This window comes from Penaeus chinensis, chromosome 11, assembly GCF_019202785.1.
Source record: "Penaeus chinensis breed Huanghai No. 1 chromosome 11, ASM1920278v2, whole genome shotgun sequence".
NCBI classification, from domain to species: Eukaryota; Metazoa; Arthropoda; class Malacostraca; order Decapoda; family Penaeidae; genus Penaeus; species Penaeus chinensis.
Window position 1 is genome coordinate 1480343 of NC_061829.1, and position 17500 is coordinate 1497842.

General features: G+C 39.2%; 2 protein-coding genes across 7 annotated transcripts in view; one reads left to right on the top strand and one right to left on the bottom strand.

Moving 5' to 3' along the window:
* LOC125030518 (cytoplasmic polyadenylation element-binding protein 2-like) overlaps positions 1-13851 on the top strand; it is a 162334-nt gene extending 148483 nt beyond the window's left edge. For 4 of the 6 annotated variants that reach the window (XM_047620578.1, XM_047620580.1, XM_047620583.1 and 1 more), the window contains 6 exons: positions 1223-1414; positions 2510-2622; positions 3032-3242; positions 4299-4480; positions 4691-4908; positions 5094-13851. In XM_047620578.1, coding sequence (XP_047476534.1) covers positions 1223-1414; positions 2510-2622; positions 3032-3242; positions 4299-4480; positions 4691-4908; positions 5094-5145 — 968 coding nt within the window. In that variant the 3' untranslated portion in view covers positions 5146-13851. The remainder of the gene's footprint in view (positions 1-1222; positions 1415-2509; positions 2623-3031; positions 3243-4298; positions 4481-4690; positions 4909-5093) is intronic. The other 2 variants (XM_047620581.1, XM_047620584.1) reach the window with 1 other exon arrangement.
* Positions 13852-17074: 3223 nt separating this feature from the next.
* Positions 17075-17500, bottom strand: part of LOC125030820 — a 38293-nt gene continuing 37867 nt past the window's right edge. The window contains exon 60 of the mRNA XM_047621131.1: positions 17075-17420. The gene's annotated coding sequence lies outside the window, so the exon portion shown is untranslated. The remainder of the gene's footprint in view (positions 17421-17500) is intronic.

A 17500-nucleotide genomic window follows, 5' to 3' on the forward strand; every position in this document is an offset into this window, starting at 1 on the left:
TTCGTGCGTTCGTGTGTGTGTGCATGCGTGTCTGTGTGAGTGCATGTGTGCGTGTGTGTGTGTGCGCGTGTGTGCGCGTGTGTGCGTGTGTGTGCGCGCGTGTGTATGTGTGTGTGTGTGTCTGTGCGTGTGTGTGTGTGTGTGTGAGTGTGTATGTGTATGTGTATGTTATTGTGTATGTGTATGTATGTGTGTGTGCACGCATCACAGTCACCCATGATGTAGGGTACAAAACCATAAACTAATCTGCGCATATTATGAGTGTGTGCTTGCATGTGTATGTGTTTATGTGTGTTCATTTGTCTGTTTATGTTTTGGTATGTTGCAAAGATATTCTCATATGCATACGTGTATATTCACACACACTGCACATACATATGCACATACATATGCACATGCACGAGCACACACATGTACAAACACAAACACACACATGCATACATACACACAAACACACACACAAATGTATGTGCAAATTATTAATTTAGGTTCACCATTCGCATGTACTTTTCTTTCTCTTTATTTTTGGCAAACCTTGTTAGTAATTTTGTAAGATTTTAAACATAAACTGTATATACAGAAAACAAAGCGTCTTCAATATTATGTTGAAATTTTATGTCTTTATCCTCATCTATGAAATATTTTTATTTTTGTTCACATAGATTGTGCTTATACTTGAGTGTTGTAGTTTGCAACTCCATATGCAAATGATAATTTCACTTCTGTTTTTTGCTTCTTTATTATCATCATTATTATTATTATATGTATCTTTCAGCAGATGTTGATGTTAGTATTGCTGTACAATAATTAGGAATAAAGAAAATTGTCCCCTTTGGAGACACACACAGGAAAATGGTGGGGCTGAGTGGGAACAGGGACGTACACACATAGACAAAAGATATCCAGAGTTCTTATGGATGTGAGTTTTATAAGAAGTAGTGACAGAGTGAGACAGTAAGAATTCAAGACTAATTGAGAGAGAGAAAGAGTGAGAGAGAGAGAGAGAGAGAGAGAGAGAGAGAGAGAGAGAGAGAGAGAGAGAGAGAGAGAGAGAGAGAGAAAGTAGACAAAAATGAGAGAGCCCCTCAGTCCCTCCATGAAGAAGCCCCTTGTACCTTCAGAGGCACTGACAAAATAATCTCCCCCCCCCCCCCATACAAAACCCTCCCTCTCCCTCCTCCCCCTCGTTCTTGCACCAGTCTACACTGATGACTCTTGGCAGGTAAAGGTGGCTTCCTAGGCATGGAGGATGGCGGAGTCCTTCTGGACGATGGGCACCTGGTGGATGGCCTCAGTGCCCCCATCCCCCTGCCCTCACCCTCCCGCTCCTCCCCGCGCTCTCAGGGCTCGGAAAACGGCGAGCGCTTCTCGCGGAAGGTCTTCGTTGGAGGACTCCCGCCAGACATCGACGAAGGTAAGTTGACTCCTGTTCTTTGTCCCTTCAGACTGTTTTTCATCTGAATAAGCATGATTTATGAATATACTTATATGCTATTTATGTAGATTTATTTATTTTGTATTCTGATTTCCTTACGGATGTGACTGCAGATTTTGCCTCCATTGCTCTACTGGGCTTTTTTTATCAGGAAGTAGTTTTGATATTTTCCCTTAGAGAACCCATTAATTTTCTTAGAACAACAAATCATTTTGATTTTTGAAACTTTAGTAAGATATATCAATGGGGTTTTCAAAGGATGGTTTGGGGGAGCCAGGGCTGCCCCAATACTGTTGCTGGCCCGTTGGCCCCTTTCTCACAGTGGACCATTTGCCTGCTGGTGGCCATGCAGCTCCTATGAAATTCCCTTTATTAGTGTCCTTTTGCTGGGGTTTTTTTTTTTTTTTTAAGAACACAGAATTGCTTAACACATTTATATACAGATACAAGCCTTAAAATATATCCTGTACTGATAGTAATCTATAAACAACAGATAATTAATTGCATGAACGGTAGAATAATGTTTTTTAAAATCCATAATGACATTGTTTTTAGCTAGTTTATATAGTACATCAGCATAATAGAATTTGTGAAATTCAGTTATTGCTTCACATTTTTTTTTTTTTTTTTTTTTTTCTCCCCCAAATTTTGCTTGCTCGATCTCGCCAGTTTGCTGGGAAAAAAAAATTGAAGGCAATATGTATATATATTTTTGATGGACTAAGCTGGACAAAATTGCTTTTCAGAAAAAAATTTAGTAATACTCTTTTGTTACTCTTGTTGCTTATATCTGATTATATAACTTCTATTGAATTATCATTTTTTAGTAAGTGAATAAGATCAAGGAATTCAGTTACATGTATGATATTGATTATGATAATAGGCATATTTGTATAATACTGATTGTGATAACAGGCATAAATGTAACTGTAATCATAATTATGATGACAATTAGATTAGAAAAGGCAGTAGTCATAACTGTGATAATAATAGACATAATTATTAGTATTAGTAATAATAGCAATAGCAATAACAACTCTATAAAAAGATGCTAATGAGGACCCCACCTTCCAGAGGAGATAACAGCAAGTTTCCGTCGCTTTGGTCCCCTGGTGGTGGACTGGCCCCACAAGGCAGAGAGCAAATCCTATTTCCCTCCCAAGGGGTATGCCTTTCTCCTGTTCCAGGTACGTGCAGATCTTGGTCTGGTCTTGGGCGTGATCACTGCTTTGTACGAGGGAGGGCAGCATTCTGTTTGGTCAATGTGTGGCTTGGGTGACAAGTGCTGTCCCATTTATTTATTACTTATTTATTTTTTCTTGGTTTGTAGGATGATTGAAATGCAGAATGTTCCTTTTAAGAATTTTCATGTGTATTTTCAGATTATTATCAGACATGTTTCTCAGCTAATTATTCCTTGCAAAACATTTGACAACCTGTGTGATACAAGCAGAATCATAGTAGTTTTTATATTTGCATAGAGATCCTAAGAACTAAACTTTGGTATTTGCTTTCAAATTTTCTGAATATTTATAGATACTTTTTATCTTTCTCTCTCTCTTTCTCTGTCACTAATTACACTTTTTCCCACTTCAGGATGAAAGCAGCGTACAACAGCTAATAGACGCCTGTATTCAAGATGATGACAAACTGTACCTGTGCGTGTCGTCGCCCACCATCAAGGACAAACCTGTTCAGATCCGGCCCTGGCGACTCTCCGACGCAGATTTCGTCCTCGATGCCTCGCTTCCTCTGGATCCTCGCAAGACAGTGTTTGTGGGAGGAGTGCCGAGGCCTCTCAAAGCTGGTAGGTTTATGGAAATGGGGAAAGTAGAAGGGAGGTTGAGATAGACCTTATCTATTCTTGGGAAAGAGAAGTGTGCAGGTCAGGGGAGCTATTATATGTGCAGTTAGTTTTCAGTTGCCTTAGGGTTATTGGCCTAATAATTTTTAGTATGGGATGTTATTTTTGATACGTTTGGTTAAAGATACTGCAACTGAAATACATCAGGTATTAACCCAATGCCATCAGGGACATGCAATGTCACTGTAGTATTTTTATGTGAAACATCTTTACACATAGACGGCTCCATAAGTGCAAAGCCACCAAGAGTCAATTAGTAGACCTACATGACCTCATCTGATTTCCCCTTTCCATGAGTTCTGGGGTTTTTCTCTGATGCTGTTAATATCAGTGCTGTTATTATCGTTATTGACATCACAATTACTACAGTGTTAGTAATGCTAATTAAAGATATAAAATGAAATAAGATATTTCCAAAATCAAGGTAAAGCGTAAATAGAACAGCAGGTAGGATTAGCAGTTGGCTCCTTGGTGATTAAGTGCTTGTGGAGCCATCTAAGAGTAAATACTAATGATGTGCTAGACTTCTAGTGGGCAACATGCGTCCCCAGTGAATGCACCTGGATTCTTGCTTTCTTTTTTGGGGGAGGGGCAATTAACAGTTATAGTATTGGGAAGAGGTCTGTAGGAAACGTGTAGTTGTAAAAATATAGCCATGCTAGTAATTGCATAAGGGAGACATTTAAGGTCTTCTCAGGCTCTGTATCTGGTATTATATTTTCTTTGCACTTTGTCTAGATAGGAAATTTATATTTGTCTAAATAGGAAATTTATATGAGATGCCAGATGGTAAATAGGTTTTAAAAAAGAAATGTTATGCTACTGATCCTCTTTTCATATGCTTCTTCATGTTTGCATCGTTTTGTATCTGTGTGCATGAGTGACTGAGGTTGTGTATGTGTGTCAGTGTAAATTATTTTATAGGCATGTGAATATTTGTTGGTTCATTTGATGCCCATATCCTTAATCTTACCCTCTCTTGCCTTGTCTTCCCAACAGTCGAACTTGCAATGATAATGGACCGTCTGTATGGTGGAGTGTGTTACGCAGGGATCGACACAGACCCTGAGCTGAAGTATCCCAAGGGGGCAGGACGAGTTGCTTTTTCTAACCAGCAAAGTTATATTGCTGCCATTAGTGCCCGATTTGTTCAATTACAACATGGCGATATTGATAAAAGGGTATGTATAGAAGTAATGTATGGATACTATTGGTGTTAGATTTGTTGATTTTGAGTGTAAGGAAGATTGTGGAATATTTATTATTAATGATTATAATTGAAAGTAGGTGTATTGATATATGTGTATATGTACATATTTTTCAAAGATAAAATCCATTGCATGATATAAATGTGCATTTATCCTAATCTAATGAGAACAATGGCCTTTCAGGTTGAGGTAAAGCCATATGTTCTAGACGACCAAATGTGTGATGAATGCCAGGGTGCACGTTGTGGGGGAAAGTTTGCCCCCTTCTTCTGTGCCAATGTAACCTGCCTGCAATACTACTGCGAACACTGTTGGCAGACTATCCACTCCCGGCCGGGACGCGAATTCCACAAGCCGCTAGTCAAAGAGGGCGCCGATCGGCCCCGCACCGTACCATTCAGGTGGTGCTAGACTCCTCTCTTTTAGTTTCATTATAGTTAACCTTAGTGACTTTTTCCTCATGCTTATCAGCAAGATTTGTATCCTCAAGTGCATATAGGCCATTGAAGCAATACAGCAACAGAAATACATCTACTGCTCCTCCCACCCCTTTTTTCATATGATCATACGTATTCTATAATTGTAGATCTCCATGGCGGTGGCACCGAGAACCTGGATGGTGCCTGACAAACAAGTAAAAAGAAGAAATTTGCCATAAATTAGCGACCACCCCAATGCCTGCCAACTGCTGTGGGCGCAAATAAAAGATAAAAAAAAAGAAAAGAATGAAAGAGAAAGAGAAAAAAAAGGAAAAGGATATCAAGAAAACTTCAAGCAACTGAGTCAAGCAGTCCTCAAGCAAAGTCAGTAATTCCCCACTACCCCCCTCCCACTGGATGCCTCTTTTATATCTCACATCCAACACTGTAAGCAAAAGCCATTATTTACCACTATCAAAAAAATGTCAACAAGCAAAACCAAACAAAACACAAAAAAAATATATAATGATAATAATAAATAATAATAATAATAATAATAATGCCATGTTCGTTGTGGCGTGTAATAGGAGCTTCACGTGTCTCTGTGTGTGGGTGAACCAAAGTGTGCCGTAGACTAATTGTCAGCCCAGTGCTTATCCCCAGAGGCTTAGCTCTTTCTTCCACATGATGGCCATTGGATAGCATTGCTCACTTGTGATAGAACGATGTTTGTACACTCTCTTTTTCTAGCTGGGCCAGATTTTTCTACTTCGCAGTTTTTTCATCAACAACTGGCAGGAGAAGCACACGGGCTGATAATTCTGACGTAGTTTTAACCCATTGTAGTAAAAAAAGTTAAAAAAACAAGTTTCTGTACAACGGAAATATTTGTAGTGTCTTTCACAAGCTTACCCACAGAATGGCTTACTTGCTAAACAGTGAGATATACAAAAAATATACAGCCAACTTAATCATTTTCTCAGATGTCAACATAAGTCAGCCTTGTTCCATTATTGTGTAATAAGAGTTTTTCAAAATTCATTGTGCGACATAACCCCAAAGATTACTATGGTGCATATGTAAGCATTATTACTGTAATGTAATAGGATGGTGTTTTATAATTTTTAATATCAGTATAGTTACGGCTTGTGCTTCAGTGCTATTCAAATATATATATTAATAACTGATAGGAGATGTTTTCCTAGAGAGCAGAGAAGTCTGTAACTTCTTTGGGTCAGAAGATATGATGATAAGATCAGTTATCTCCAATTATTTTTAGACATTTTCTGTGGCGACGACGTACATGGTCCCATCTTAGTATGGGCCACATCAACCAGTATCTTCTTATAACCCTAAGAGTCATGGACCATCACTGGCTCAGAAGTACATGTCTGACTCTGCAGAAGTCTGTACAACTTATGAGGTAGTTCTGTGTGATGTGCCAGCCTGATTTGACCTGTTGTTTGTATCCTAATGAAGCAGATTTTCTATTTTGAAGTGATAGAAAATGAACTTCGTGGACATTAGACTCTTGATTCAACATAGCTGATCACATCATACATTAATTGAAGATGCAGGAGACCAATGTAGAGGGAAGGCTTACCTTGACTTGCCTGTTGTAACATCAGATTTGTTTGCTCTGGAAGTATGAGTCAAAGAGGAGGGCAAATTGCTTTTTAATTCTAAAAGAGAGGGAAAAATAATAACAACTATTTGATTGGTAGTAAGCATTTAATGTAAATTTTAAGGTAGGCACAAAGATTCTGTCCATCAACAATGAAGCTTGAAGGCTTAAATACTATTGGAAGTGGGTCTGTGGCAGTCTCCTGCTGTCTAGGCTGTAGTCAGTGGCAGGTTAAACATTATTCAAGGCAAGCCTCGGGGATCCCCTTGGCTCTAGGAATCCATAGGTACTGTACTTTTGGGGCTGTCAAGGACAAGGCAGTTGATAAAAAATGTCTTGGTTACTAAATACCTCTGTAAGCCATGTCCAATATCTCTCTTTTCCCCTGCAAGTTATTCTTTGCATTCTGGCTTGTGATGTATTAACTGCTATGGCCTGGATACCCCAACCCATACCACTGTGTCGTGCTGCAGCTGTTGGTTACTCTACAAACACTTTTTTTACATCTTTTGTCTGTAATACCCGATACCTCAGAACCCTTGAACCTACTTCACATGTGCATATTCTTTTGTACTTTCTCAACTGTCTCACTCTGGCTGTGCTTTTAAAAACTAGAATGTTCTGACTCTTTTACTGATATCCAGCAAAGCATGGCAAATCCCCTTGAAATAATTCAGGTATCAGCAATTGTAGAAACTGATGATTTTTGTAGAAGTACTTTCAAGTTCAACTGGTACTGTAATAAAACAGGATTTAACAAAAGCAGCCAAATCATAACAAGAAATCCTATGGTAAACAAAGTGTCCACACCTTCTTTATACCGAGAATGACAGTCAGTGTACTTACTTTTATACTTCATCTGCTCTAGCCTGATAGAGTAGCCATCAGCATTGTGCGTGTGTGATATGCAGATTTTTGCACTAGGATAATTTTGATCCATATAGAATTTGTATTTTTGCGTGTTTGAATTTTGATACTGTCCTTGTTAGTAAGTTTATCATCTAGCATATGCGGGTGTTTTTGTGACAAGTTAACAGTTCTAGTTTTTTTGTCTTTTGCTGTTACTAGTACTGTGTAAGAAAAGACCTGCAACTTTTGTAGGGATTAAAAAAACTTTGTAGCTAAATAGTTGAGACTGTAATACTGTCTCTATTACAGTTTCACATATAGCTTGCTTGCGAAGTTAAACACAGAATGAAGATATAGATTGCAATGATGTATGCAGAGGACTCCTTAAATGTGAAGTGGTTGAAACTTTGCCAGTTAAGAGATTGGCGAGCCAGTGACTTCGTGTTGATAAATTGAGGGGCAATCAACCCTTGCCTCATAAAGGGGATCATTGCAAAAAAAGAGAGAGCGAGAGATTGAGAGAGAGAGAGAGAGAGAGAGAGAGCAAGAGAGAGAGAGAGAGAGGGAAAAAATAAGAAATATAATTCTGCATGTTATGTATCTTTAGCGTGGTCATTCTTGTCGAATTAACTGGCTTGTCATATTGACTTGATCTCCTATTTTATGAAAAAAACCAAAGAAAATAGCACACAACATTGGCTAAGCAATGTGGAGACAACATATCCTGACCCAGATTTTATCACGGTGAGACTCTTAGGGCATTCAGTCACCTCCCCTGAGGACCTTGTCTGCAATATGGCGGAATTTGATAATTTGCGTTCGCCTCATTTCATAGAGGCTGGGTAACACTGTACATAGACTCATCCCCATTTCATATCCATTTGAATACATGATTGCATTGTGTCGCTAGTGAGTGTAGATTTACATGTATTTTTATTATGATATTTTCATTTCAAAGAAGACATAGGCAGTTATATTTTTATGTTGTCATTTTCTTGTGTATCCTTTCTTAATGGAAATGCATGATTTTTATATTAATGAAGTGTTATGTCTTTTTGCTGGCTTTTAATTGATGGATGTACAGTATATAGCTGAGGTGAACTTTTTGATATTTGTACATACTATTTTTTTACTGAACCGTCTGTGGAAGAGACTCTACCTGCTCAATGTGAGAATTTGGGGTTGGGGCGGTAACTGGGGAGGTGATTGTGCGCAGTGAATGCCCTTTGAAATCTCGTATAAGAGCAATAGTGGGGTCGGATGGCATGTCCATTTCTATTTTAGAAAAATGTGAAAACATGTTTAAAAAAAAATTTTTACACACTTTTCTAGAGGTTTGACTTGGGGACTTTCAGAAAACTTTATATACTATTGCTTTCTCACTATGAATAGTAAATATGAATGCATTCATAAGCTTTTTTCATCTTTTGAGTGAAATGCTACACTCAAGACTTAGGTAGGAATATTACACATGTACTTTAATCTTTTTCCTTGAATCTAAAAATAGTCAGAACTGGGTTAGGTTTAGACAATCAGAATTCATAGGGTTCCTTGCCCTCCCTTGGTTTTTTTTCATGGAAGAGATGGCTGTTGATGACCAGAAGGTAAAGTGCCATGATACCAACTAGCCCATACCAAGAACAAGAAGGTGGCGAGGGCAGAAAATAGTCCGAGTGTGCTGGCCTGTCCGATGTTTCAGCATGAATCCCGTCGTGGATTTTTTACGTCTTTGAATTTATTATTCAAGGCTCGGTGTGATTCTTAATATTTGTGACTTTTGAGTTTTTATATATATTTGTAGTCTCCATGGAGGTGTCTAGTCAGCATTATTGGTGTAACTGTGAAATAGCTGTTGTTCAACATCAAGGGGGCTTTGAGTTTGTAGCACGATCTCAGTAACTAACATTCTGCATTGTTTCTCAAAGCCCTCTTCTGACCTTACTGCAGTATAAACAAGCTAAGCAAATCAGTGTTGAGAATACTTGCAGCTTTGTCCCTTAGCTTTTTGGCTCCCGTTCGGAGATTCAGGTGGAATCCTTATTCCAAAAGAAAATTGGTATATCTGTAAAGTCTTGATGGTTTTAAGCTCTTTGCTTTACTGCCTTGATTTCAATATAATTAGAAGAAAGAACTAAACTATATTGCTTGCAGTGTTTAGGTTTTAAGATATCTTCAGGTTTATGATGTTTTTTTCTTCTTTTTTTCATTACTATGGCAAAAGATCTGAAGTTTTTTTTTTTTTTTTAGGGAGTTTTATATACTGAAGAAATAAATTAATGGGCTTTCCGACTAAGCAGAGTTTATAATTGGCAATTAATTGTTGAACATGGTCAAGAGAGCCACTGTACACTGATATTTATTTATACTTCAAAACTACTGTACTTGGCTCACAAGTTAAGGTTTCTCCATGTAATTAAAGTTCAGCCATCTCTTCCCCAGGACTGTTATCTCTCTCTCATCCACATTTCCCTACTTATTATCTCTTCCCTTGATTATTATTCTAAAATGCTATTACAACATTGTGTGTTTGCTTAGTTTCTCTCCTAAACCACTGTGAATAGTACATGTCACAGTAACCATTCTTCTGAACTGTAGGCTGACAGGCAGTGAGTGTTGTTACTGTTCACTGGCCGAACTATAGTCACTTAACCACTGTATTATTAGGCAGGCTCTGGAAAATGCTTTGTGTAATTTCTTTTATTCTTTTTTTTTTTTTTTTTTTTTTTTTTTTTGCGTTTGTTGTCTCTCTCCCCCACTATGTTAAATTTCTTACCATTTGAGAATACTTTATCGCTGTCAAACAGTTTTTCTGCTTGCTTCTGGAGGCTGCAGTATCTGTGCAATTGGCCATTAGCTCCTGGTGCTGAATTTCAAGAGTCATATGGTGTTAGTATTTAAAAGTGAGAAGAACTAGAAAATAATCCCAGGGAATTTTTATTACAAATGCTTATTTATATATTTTTCTTTCAAGATAACCAGATGAGGTGTGTGTGCTGCCTTTGGATCCAAAGTAATGCTTTTATCACCTTCTTTTCTTCTAAGCATGCCTTGCATTAGCTTTAACTTTATATATCTCACGGATATGTTCTATTTTACAGAGTATTTTTCTTTTTATAATATACAGTTTCTTGCATAATGGAGTAATTGATATTTTTTTTATAGTTTCCAGATTAAAATGTATTTATTCTTTCTTCTTATTGTTGTTCAAGTTTACTATTTCAATATTGCTTCTGAAGGTGTGAGGGATGGAATAGGAAGTGTAACAGTGGAAGAGAAAAGATATATATGTAATATTTTAATGTACCAAAAAGTTTTTTTTGGTAAGGCAAGGTACTCAATACAGCATCATTAATTACCTTACCGATCCTTTGCATGTTTCTAACGAGATTTCAAGTGATAAGAAATAGTCATAGTGAATTTTCTTTCTTCCATTTATCTATGAAACAATATGTAAAACATCATAAATGTATAAACTGCATATAAAAATTATCAAGGTAAATTAGTTTTCTGATCCATACAATTCCGATCCTTTACTTTTCCGAGCGAGTCCCTGTAGGGTCAGGTACAAGCACTTGTACATCTAAATGTACTTGTTAAACAGGTATGAGTGTTAGAACAGAGTGATAGTAACTGGGTGTTTGCTTTGCTGAGTTTAACAAGTTGTATAACTTGCAAAATCAATATGGTTAATTTATTTTATTCACTGTACTGTTCAAATGCCCTCATTTAATGTAAGCATAACTAGTGCCTGCCTGTAATTGTGTTTGGTGAGAAACTACTGTATGTCTATTAAAGATTTGATACACTTTCCTCAGCTCTTTGAACTAAAGCAGAGAAGAGAGCCAGCTACAATATGTGCAAGATGGTTGACCTAGTTTCTTAGAAGAAAACCTAACCAAACTCTACTTTTGAAGTTGGCAGATATATAAGGATCAAGCAGCTGAGGAACGTGTTGCCATATTTTTGTGAAACATGCAGAATAATTGTAACAAGAAAAGTGTGATACGAGGAGATCACTCACCTATACCCATGTCGAGGTCCTGTTTCCATGTATGTGATTGTTAAAGTAGTCATGTTTTATACTTGTTTTTGCTTTTATAGATATTTTTTTAATTTTTCTAATTTATACTTAGTGTTATCTTGTAACCAAAGTTGTTGTATATGTTTTGCAACTTTTGTAATAGTACTGATGATGATAATATCTTAACTTAGAAGATGGTTAATGAAGGGGTTGAAAAGCTTACAGAATTCACTAGTCTCATTAGGGTATGGGAAGTTTAGCATCATTTGCATTTTCAGTCGCTAAGTCTACCTGCAAAGCTTGCTTGTGAGCAGATCCATAAATAGACCCTGGATTTCTGTTAGGTCCAAGGATGGTATAGGAAAGTTTTAATAGTAAAGATGTTCCTTACATGTTGATCCATCCTGTATCAGAGACTTTCTTATTAGCTATTGCAAATGTACTTGAGGAATGCCAGGGCCTGCAGCTGTGCTGTAATGGTTTTACAATTTAACATCGTTTTTCTGCTTTTTATGATATAGTAGAGATTTTTGCTAATCTCCTTTTTGTAAGAGTGTCTACAATGTACAGTAGCTACCATGATGGCGCAGAAGTCTCGGTAAGGAGGCAGCGTCCTGCATGATGCCACAAACAGGGAATTGTGGGAGTCACCTGAAGGATGCAAAGTGCCCAAAACCTCTTAAATTGTGTGATATACAACACACCCTTCAGTCAACCACACCATGTCGAATGGTGAATCATCTATTGGCCATTTTTATAATCTTAATTCTTATTTAATTCTTAACACATTAGTAGTAATACTGACAATTTTTATTGTCTGCACAGAAATTAAAATTGTTATAACTTTTTATAGAATTTCATCAAATCTGATGTCACCTCTTAAGCAACAAGTTGTTATATGCTCAGGTACAAGAATGGTGTAAACCTTTGCAACATTTGCAAACTGTAAAACAAAAATTTATAATATTAATATGCTGTATACTTCCCTGGACAAAGACTTATGTAATATCAAAATTGGATGTTTTATGTTCCCATGCATGTATAAAGGAGGAGGCAATGTTTGTTGTTTAATGATAGAAATATTGTAAAATTATTTTTGTTTGGGATTATTTTTGTGCATTGAACACTAGAATCCTAGTTGAGGGCAGTGTCTCTCTATTGGCAGCCCAGGTAACCCATTTAGTCACTTTACCTGAGAAATTATCATGTATATGAGTAACCGGTATATAAATAATACATTATATAATTTAAGCATATATATCTATATATATTGGGTAAAAAAAAGGCTGTCAGTAGGGACTCACTCCCTGCTCATGTCAGTGGTAGGCGGAAGCTGGCGAAGAGACATGGTGGAGCATCCCCAATAGTACACGATGATTGCTACTATTATCATTACTATAATTATTACTACTATTACAGCTGCTACTGCTGCTATTGTGCCCAATCCTGAAAGCCACCGTAGGCCTGCCAGCTGTGAGAGGGTTTGATATACAATGTTTCATCAAGTTGAAATTCTGATTGTTGTAATATGATGACCGCTGAGTGTCTTTCAATTATGTTTTAATTTAAATATTGTGTTGTGTGTGGAACCAGGTTTATCATTGGTTATTGTCATTTTTTATTCTCTGTGGAAAAGAAGACCATTGTGACATTCATATTATGATAATGGCCCCTGTGATAGGCTGGCAGGTCAGGAGGAAAGCGGTATGTGCTACCAAGGTGGTGTCGCAAGGCCTGCCTGTAGTCTCTCAGCTCTTGCCCAGGATTTCTCGCCTGAATTTATATATCTGATTGGCAGGCGACACATGTGCAGCAATGAGCATGATGATTGCGATGATAATGTTCTTTTTCATCGTCATGATAATAGCCAGTTTTATAGCAAATTTTTGCTATTTTCACTCATTTTTGTTATTTCTCCACCATGGACAATACCTAACTTTTTGTAACTATATGGATTTTTATGCGTGTTTGGTGAAGCATTTTCTAATTTTTGTAAGTATGGAGTAACTGTGGCAGTGACGGTGGGGTTTCCAGTCTCCGCGGTAGGTTAAGCTTGTGGGTAGCGACAGGCATAATGTGTGCCGCTCCCGAGTGCCATCCGTGGACCACAGAGTCATGACCCCACTTGCCACCTAGACTTAGTTTTAATTTTTGTTGCCCTTATACATTTTTATGTTTTATAAAATAACATGAAAAATATTTAAATATGTTTTTTAATGTTGTGTGGAAATTTTGTGAATGGGTAGTCACCAAGATTTTTCTACATTTTCTTACTTTGATACAAGCGCGGTCCACTGTGTACGTGAAGCCGCTCATGCCTTGTGTTTGGACTCCTTTTGTACACTGAGGTGAGGTACATAGCGCTGTACAGCAGTGTGACCTGTTCCATGTTCATTTAATCTGTAGCTTACCAATAAACCTGTTTACTTACTCTGTCTTTTTTATATATTTAAAACCAAGTTCCTTTGTCTGAAACACAGCCAGACCAGCCAAATTCTGGAACACTGAAGGTTTTGTACAAGGAATGTGTATGTTAACGATTTTTCACCATTTCCTTATGGTCAGAGAGATGTATGTTAAAATGAAGAAATAGAGATCTGTTCCATAATATATATATATATTGTAGATGTAAACATTTGCATGTTAGTGAAAATATGTGCAGATCAGTATGTAGATGTGAAATTGTGATTTCAAAAATGTGATTGGGAAAACTTTGTTTGAGCGTTCTAATTACGTCTATGTGTACCTGTTTTTTTTTTTTTTGCGTTTGTCTGCCTGAAACGCTTTGTATGTTAAACCAACACTGGTGTAGATTTTACAATATTTTCTTACTCTCGCCAAGTGCTGGTGGCAGTCATATCTACAAATGTTATATTTTTCTCTTCTTTTGTTGATCACTTCGGACTACTGATCAAGGATTATGAAAGTCTGAACACCTTAAAGTAAGATGTCTCTTCCCCTGTCTTCATTAAATTACGTTTTTGTCCACAAAATTAGTGTCCACAAAATTAGTGTCCATATATTGGAGCTATGTTCTCAGTAATGTCTCAAAAATTTTGGCTTGGGCATTGCAAGGTGAATTTTGATCATCACCAATACTCTTTTCTCTTGTCAAAGTACCTACACAGCCATCTACAAACAATAAATTCGAACAAATACACACCTAACACGAGGGAAATTCCAAATGTATGTTCTACAGTAAATTCGCTCACTAAATCTCATTTGCGATAAAGAGGAGTACATTCTCTCCTACCTTACTGGGTTGACTTACTATAATCACTAATCGGTGATCAACAAATTGATTCTCTAAACAGATTTATGACTCCATTTGTTACGGAAAAAAACACAAAATGACCACGCAGAAAAATGGTGGAGAGGAAGAGGGAGAGGGAGAGGGAAAGTGGAGGTAAGATGGGATGGGATGAGAGGGAGAGGGAGAGGGAGAGGGAGAGGGAGAGGGAGAGGGAGAGGGAGAGGGAAAGTGGAGGTAAGATGGGATGGGATGAGAGGGAGAGGGAGAGGGAGAGGGAGAGGGAGAGGGAGAGGGAGAGGGAGAGGGAGAGGGAGAGGGAGAGGGAGAGGGAAAGGGAAAGTGGAGGTAAGATGGGATGAGAGGGAAAGCGTGAGAGAGGGGGAGGGAAAGAACGGGAGAGGAGAGGGAGGAGAAAATAGGGTAGAAAGGGAGTGGGGAAGAGTGGAAGAAGGAAAGAAGAGGAAGGGAGGAAGATGAACGGAAAGCAAGGGGGGGAGAGAAAGTGAGGAGAGGGAAAGATCGAATAGAGGAAGGAAAGAGGGGAAAAGAGAGAGAGACAGAAAGCAGGGGAAAGAGAAGGAAAGAGGCAGGGAGAGATCGAAGAGAGGAAGAAAGGAAGAGAATATTCGAGAGGGGAAAGGAAAGAGCGGGGGAAAGGGGGTAGAGGGTAGAGGGAGTTAACGGGATACAGTAAAGTAAACGAAACGCCAAACACTATGGCAGATGATGGTTACAGCTATCACAAGCGCATTACCGGCATCTACAAGATACTACGCAGTTAAACAAACGTGTCAAACACTGCCTGGCATAAGTGAAGACGTACAATATTTTGGCAATAAATGAAAAGTCAGGGAACTGTATTCTAAAAAAGAGATAACCAGGAAAATCAACTGCACCGGTTTTTATTTTATCTATAATGGAAATTTTTATTTGCAATTGGAGCAACCAATTTTAGTTTACTCTGTGAACCGAGTCAAATTTGCAACGAAAGACATGATATGACATGGAGTTCGAGTTCGTCCTCTCAATTCCTAAATCATAGTTGTTACATGCCGCTTTTCAACATCTTCGTAATGATGACGTGTTGAGACCTCTTTCGTTGGGGCGCGGACTATTTCAGTGGGACGCGTGTCCAAAGCCTCTCTTGTCGCTTGGATAAAACTGGAAGGTATACTGTCCACGCCGTTATACTCAAGAAAGTAAATGCATAAGTATACAAACATGTATGTATGCATGTATGTATTTTGTGTGTTCATAAAATCAATACATATTTAAATTATATTCATAAAAATGTAAGCAACAAAAAGGCAAAAAATGATATTTCAAACGTACAGTTCGATTAATGTGACTTTATTCCATTCCATCAGTTTAAATAGAGGCGCTCCGAGTATCGAAGTGGTAGATGGAGAGGGGGAGGGAGGGAGAGAGAGAGAGAGAGAGGGGGAGGAGATAGAGGGAGGGGGTAAAGAGGGAGAGTGAGCGAGAGAGGGAGGGGGAGGAGATAGAGGGAGGGGGTAAAGAGGGAGAGTGAGCGAGAGAGGGAGGGGGAGAGAGGAAGAGAGGGTGGTGGTGAGAGAGAGGGAGAAGGGATGAGAGGGGGAGAGAGAGAAAGAGAGGGAGAGGGAGAGGGAGAGGGGGAGGGAAAGAGAGAGAGAGAGAGGGAGGGACAGAGAGAGAGAGAGAGAGAGAGAGGGAGGGACAGAGAGAGAGAGAGAGAGAGAGAGGGAGGGACAGACAGAGAGAGAGAGAGAGAGAGGGAGGGACAGAGAGAGAGAGAGAGAGAGAGAGGGAGGGACAGAGAGAGAGAGAGAGAGAGAGAGAGAGAGAGAGAGAGAGGGAGAGGGAGAGGGAGAGGGAGAGGGAGAGGGAGAGGGAGAGGGAGAGGGAGAGGGAGAGGGAGAGGGAGAGGGAGAGGGAGAGGGAGAGGCAGAGAGGGAGGGGACAGGGAGAGAGAGAGAAAGAGAGGGAGAGGGAGAGAGAGAGAGAAAGAGAGGGAGAGGGAGAGGGAGAGGGAGAGGGAGAGGGAGAGGGAGAGGGAGAGGGAGAGGGAGAGAGAGAGAGAAAGAGAGGGAGAGGGAGAGAAAGAGAGGGAGAGGGGGAAAAAGAGAGGGAGAGGGGGAAAGATAGGGGAACAGAGAGAAAAAGAGGGAGAGGGGGACAGAGAGCGAAATAAAGGGAGAGGGAGAGGGAGAGGGAGTGGGGGAGGGGACAGGGAGAGAAAGAGAGGGAGAGGGGGAAAGAGAGAGAAAGAGAGGGAGAGGGGAACAGAGAGAGAAAGAGAGGGAGAGGGGAACAGAGAGAGAAAGAGAGGGAGAGGGGAACAGGGAGAGAAAGGGGGGGTGGGACAGAGAGAGAAAGAGAGGGAGAAGGGGTAAGAGAAAGAGAGAGGGGGGGGGGTGAGAGAGGGGAAGTAAGGGAGGAAGGGGAACGGAAAAAGAGAGAAAAACAAAGCCAGAGAGAGATACAGCAAATCACATTAACTCCATTCTCAATGTTACAAGTCACGTTATAACTTTTGCTTTTCTCATCACACCAAATAAATCCCAACCTACTCATACACTTGTACATAATTAAACAAGTTTCTCCACTCACTTAACAATGAATTTAAGAGTTAAAATAAAAAAACCATAACATATGTATATAAATATCTCCCTATACTACGGCAGCCTCCTGCAGGTCGGCCGAAGAAGTGAAGAGCTTGTGACGGCCTCCGTGGGGTCTGCGATTGCGTCCGCGTCAAGAGCGACCTGTTGGTGGTGCCTGTGGTTAACCTCTTTACTACCACGCCTCCTCTAGGAGTTTGTCCTTCCCTCCACGCCCCTCCCTT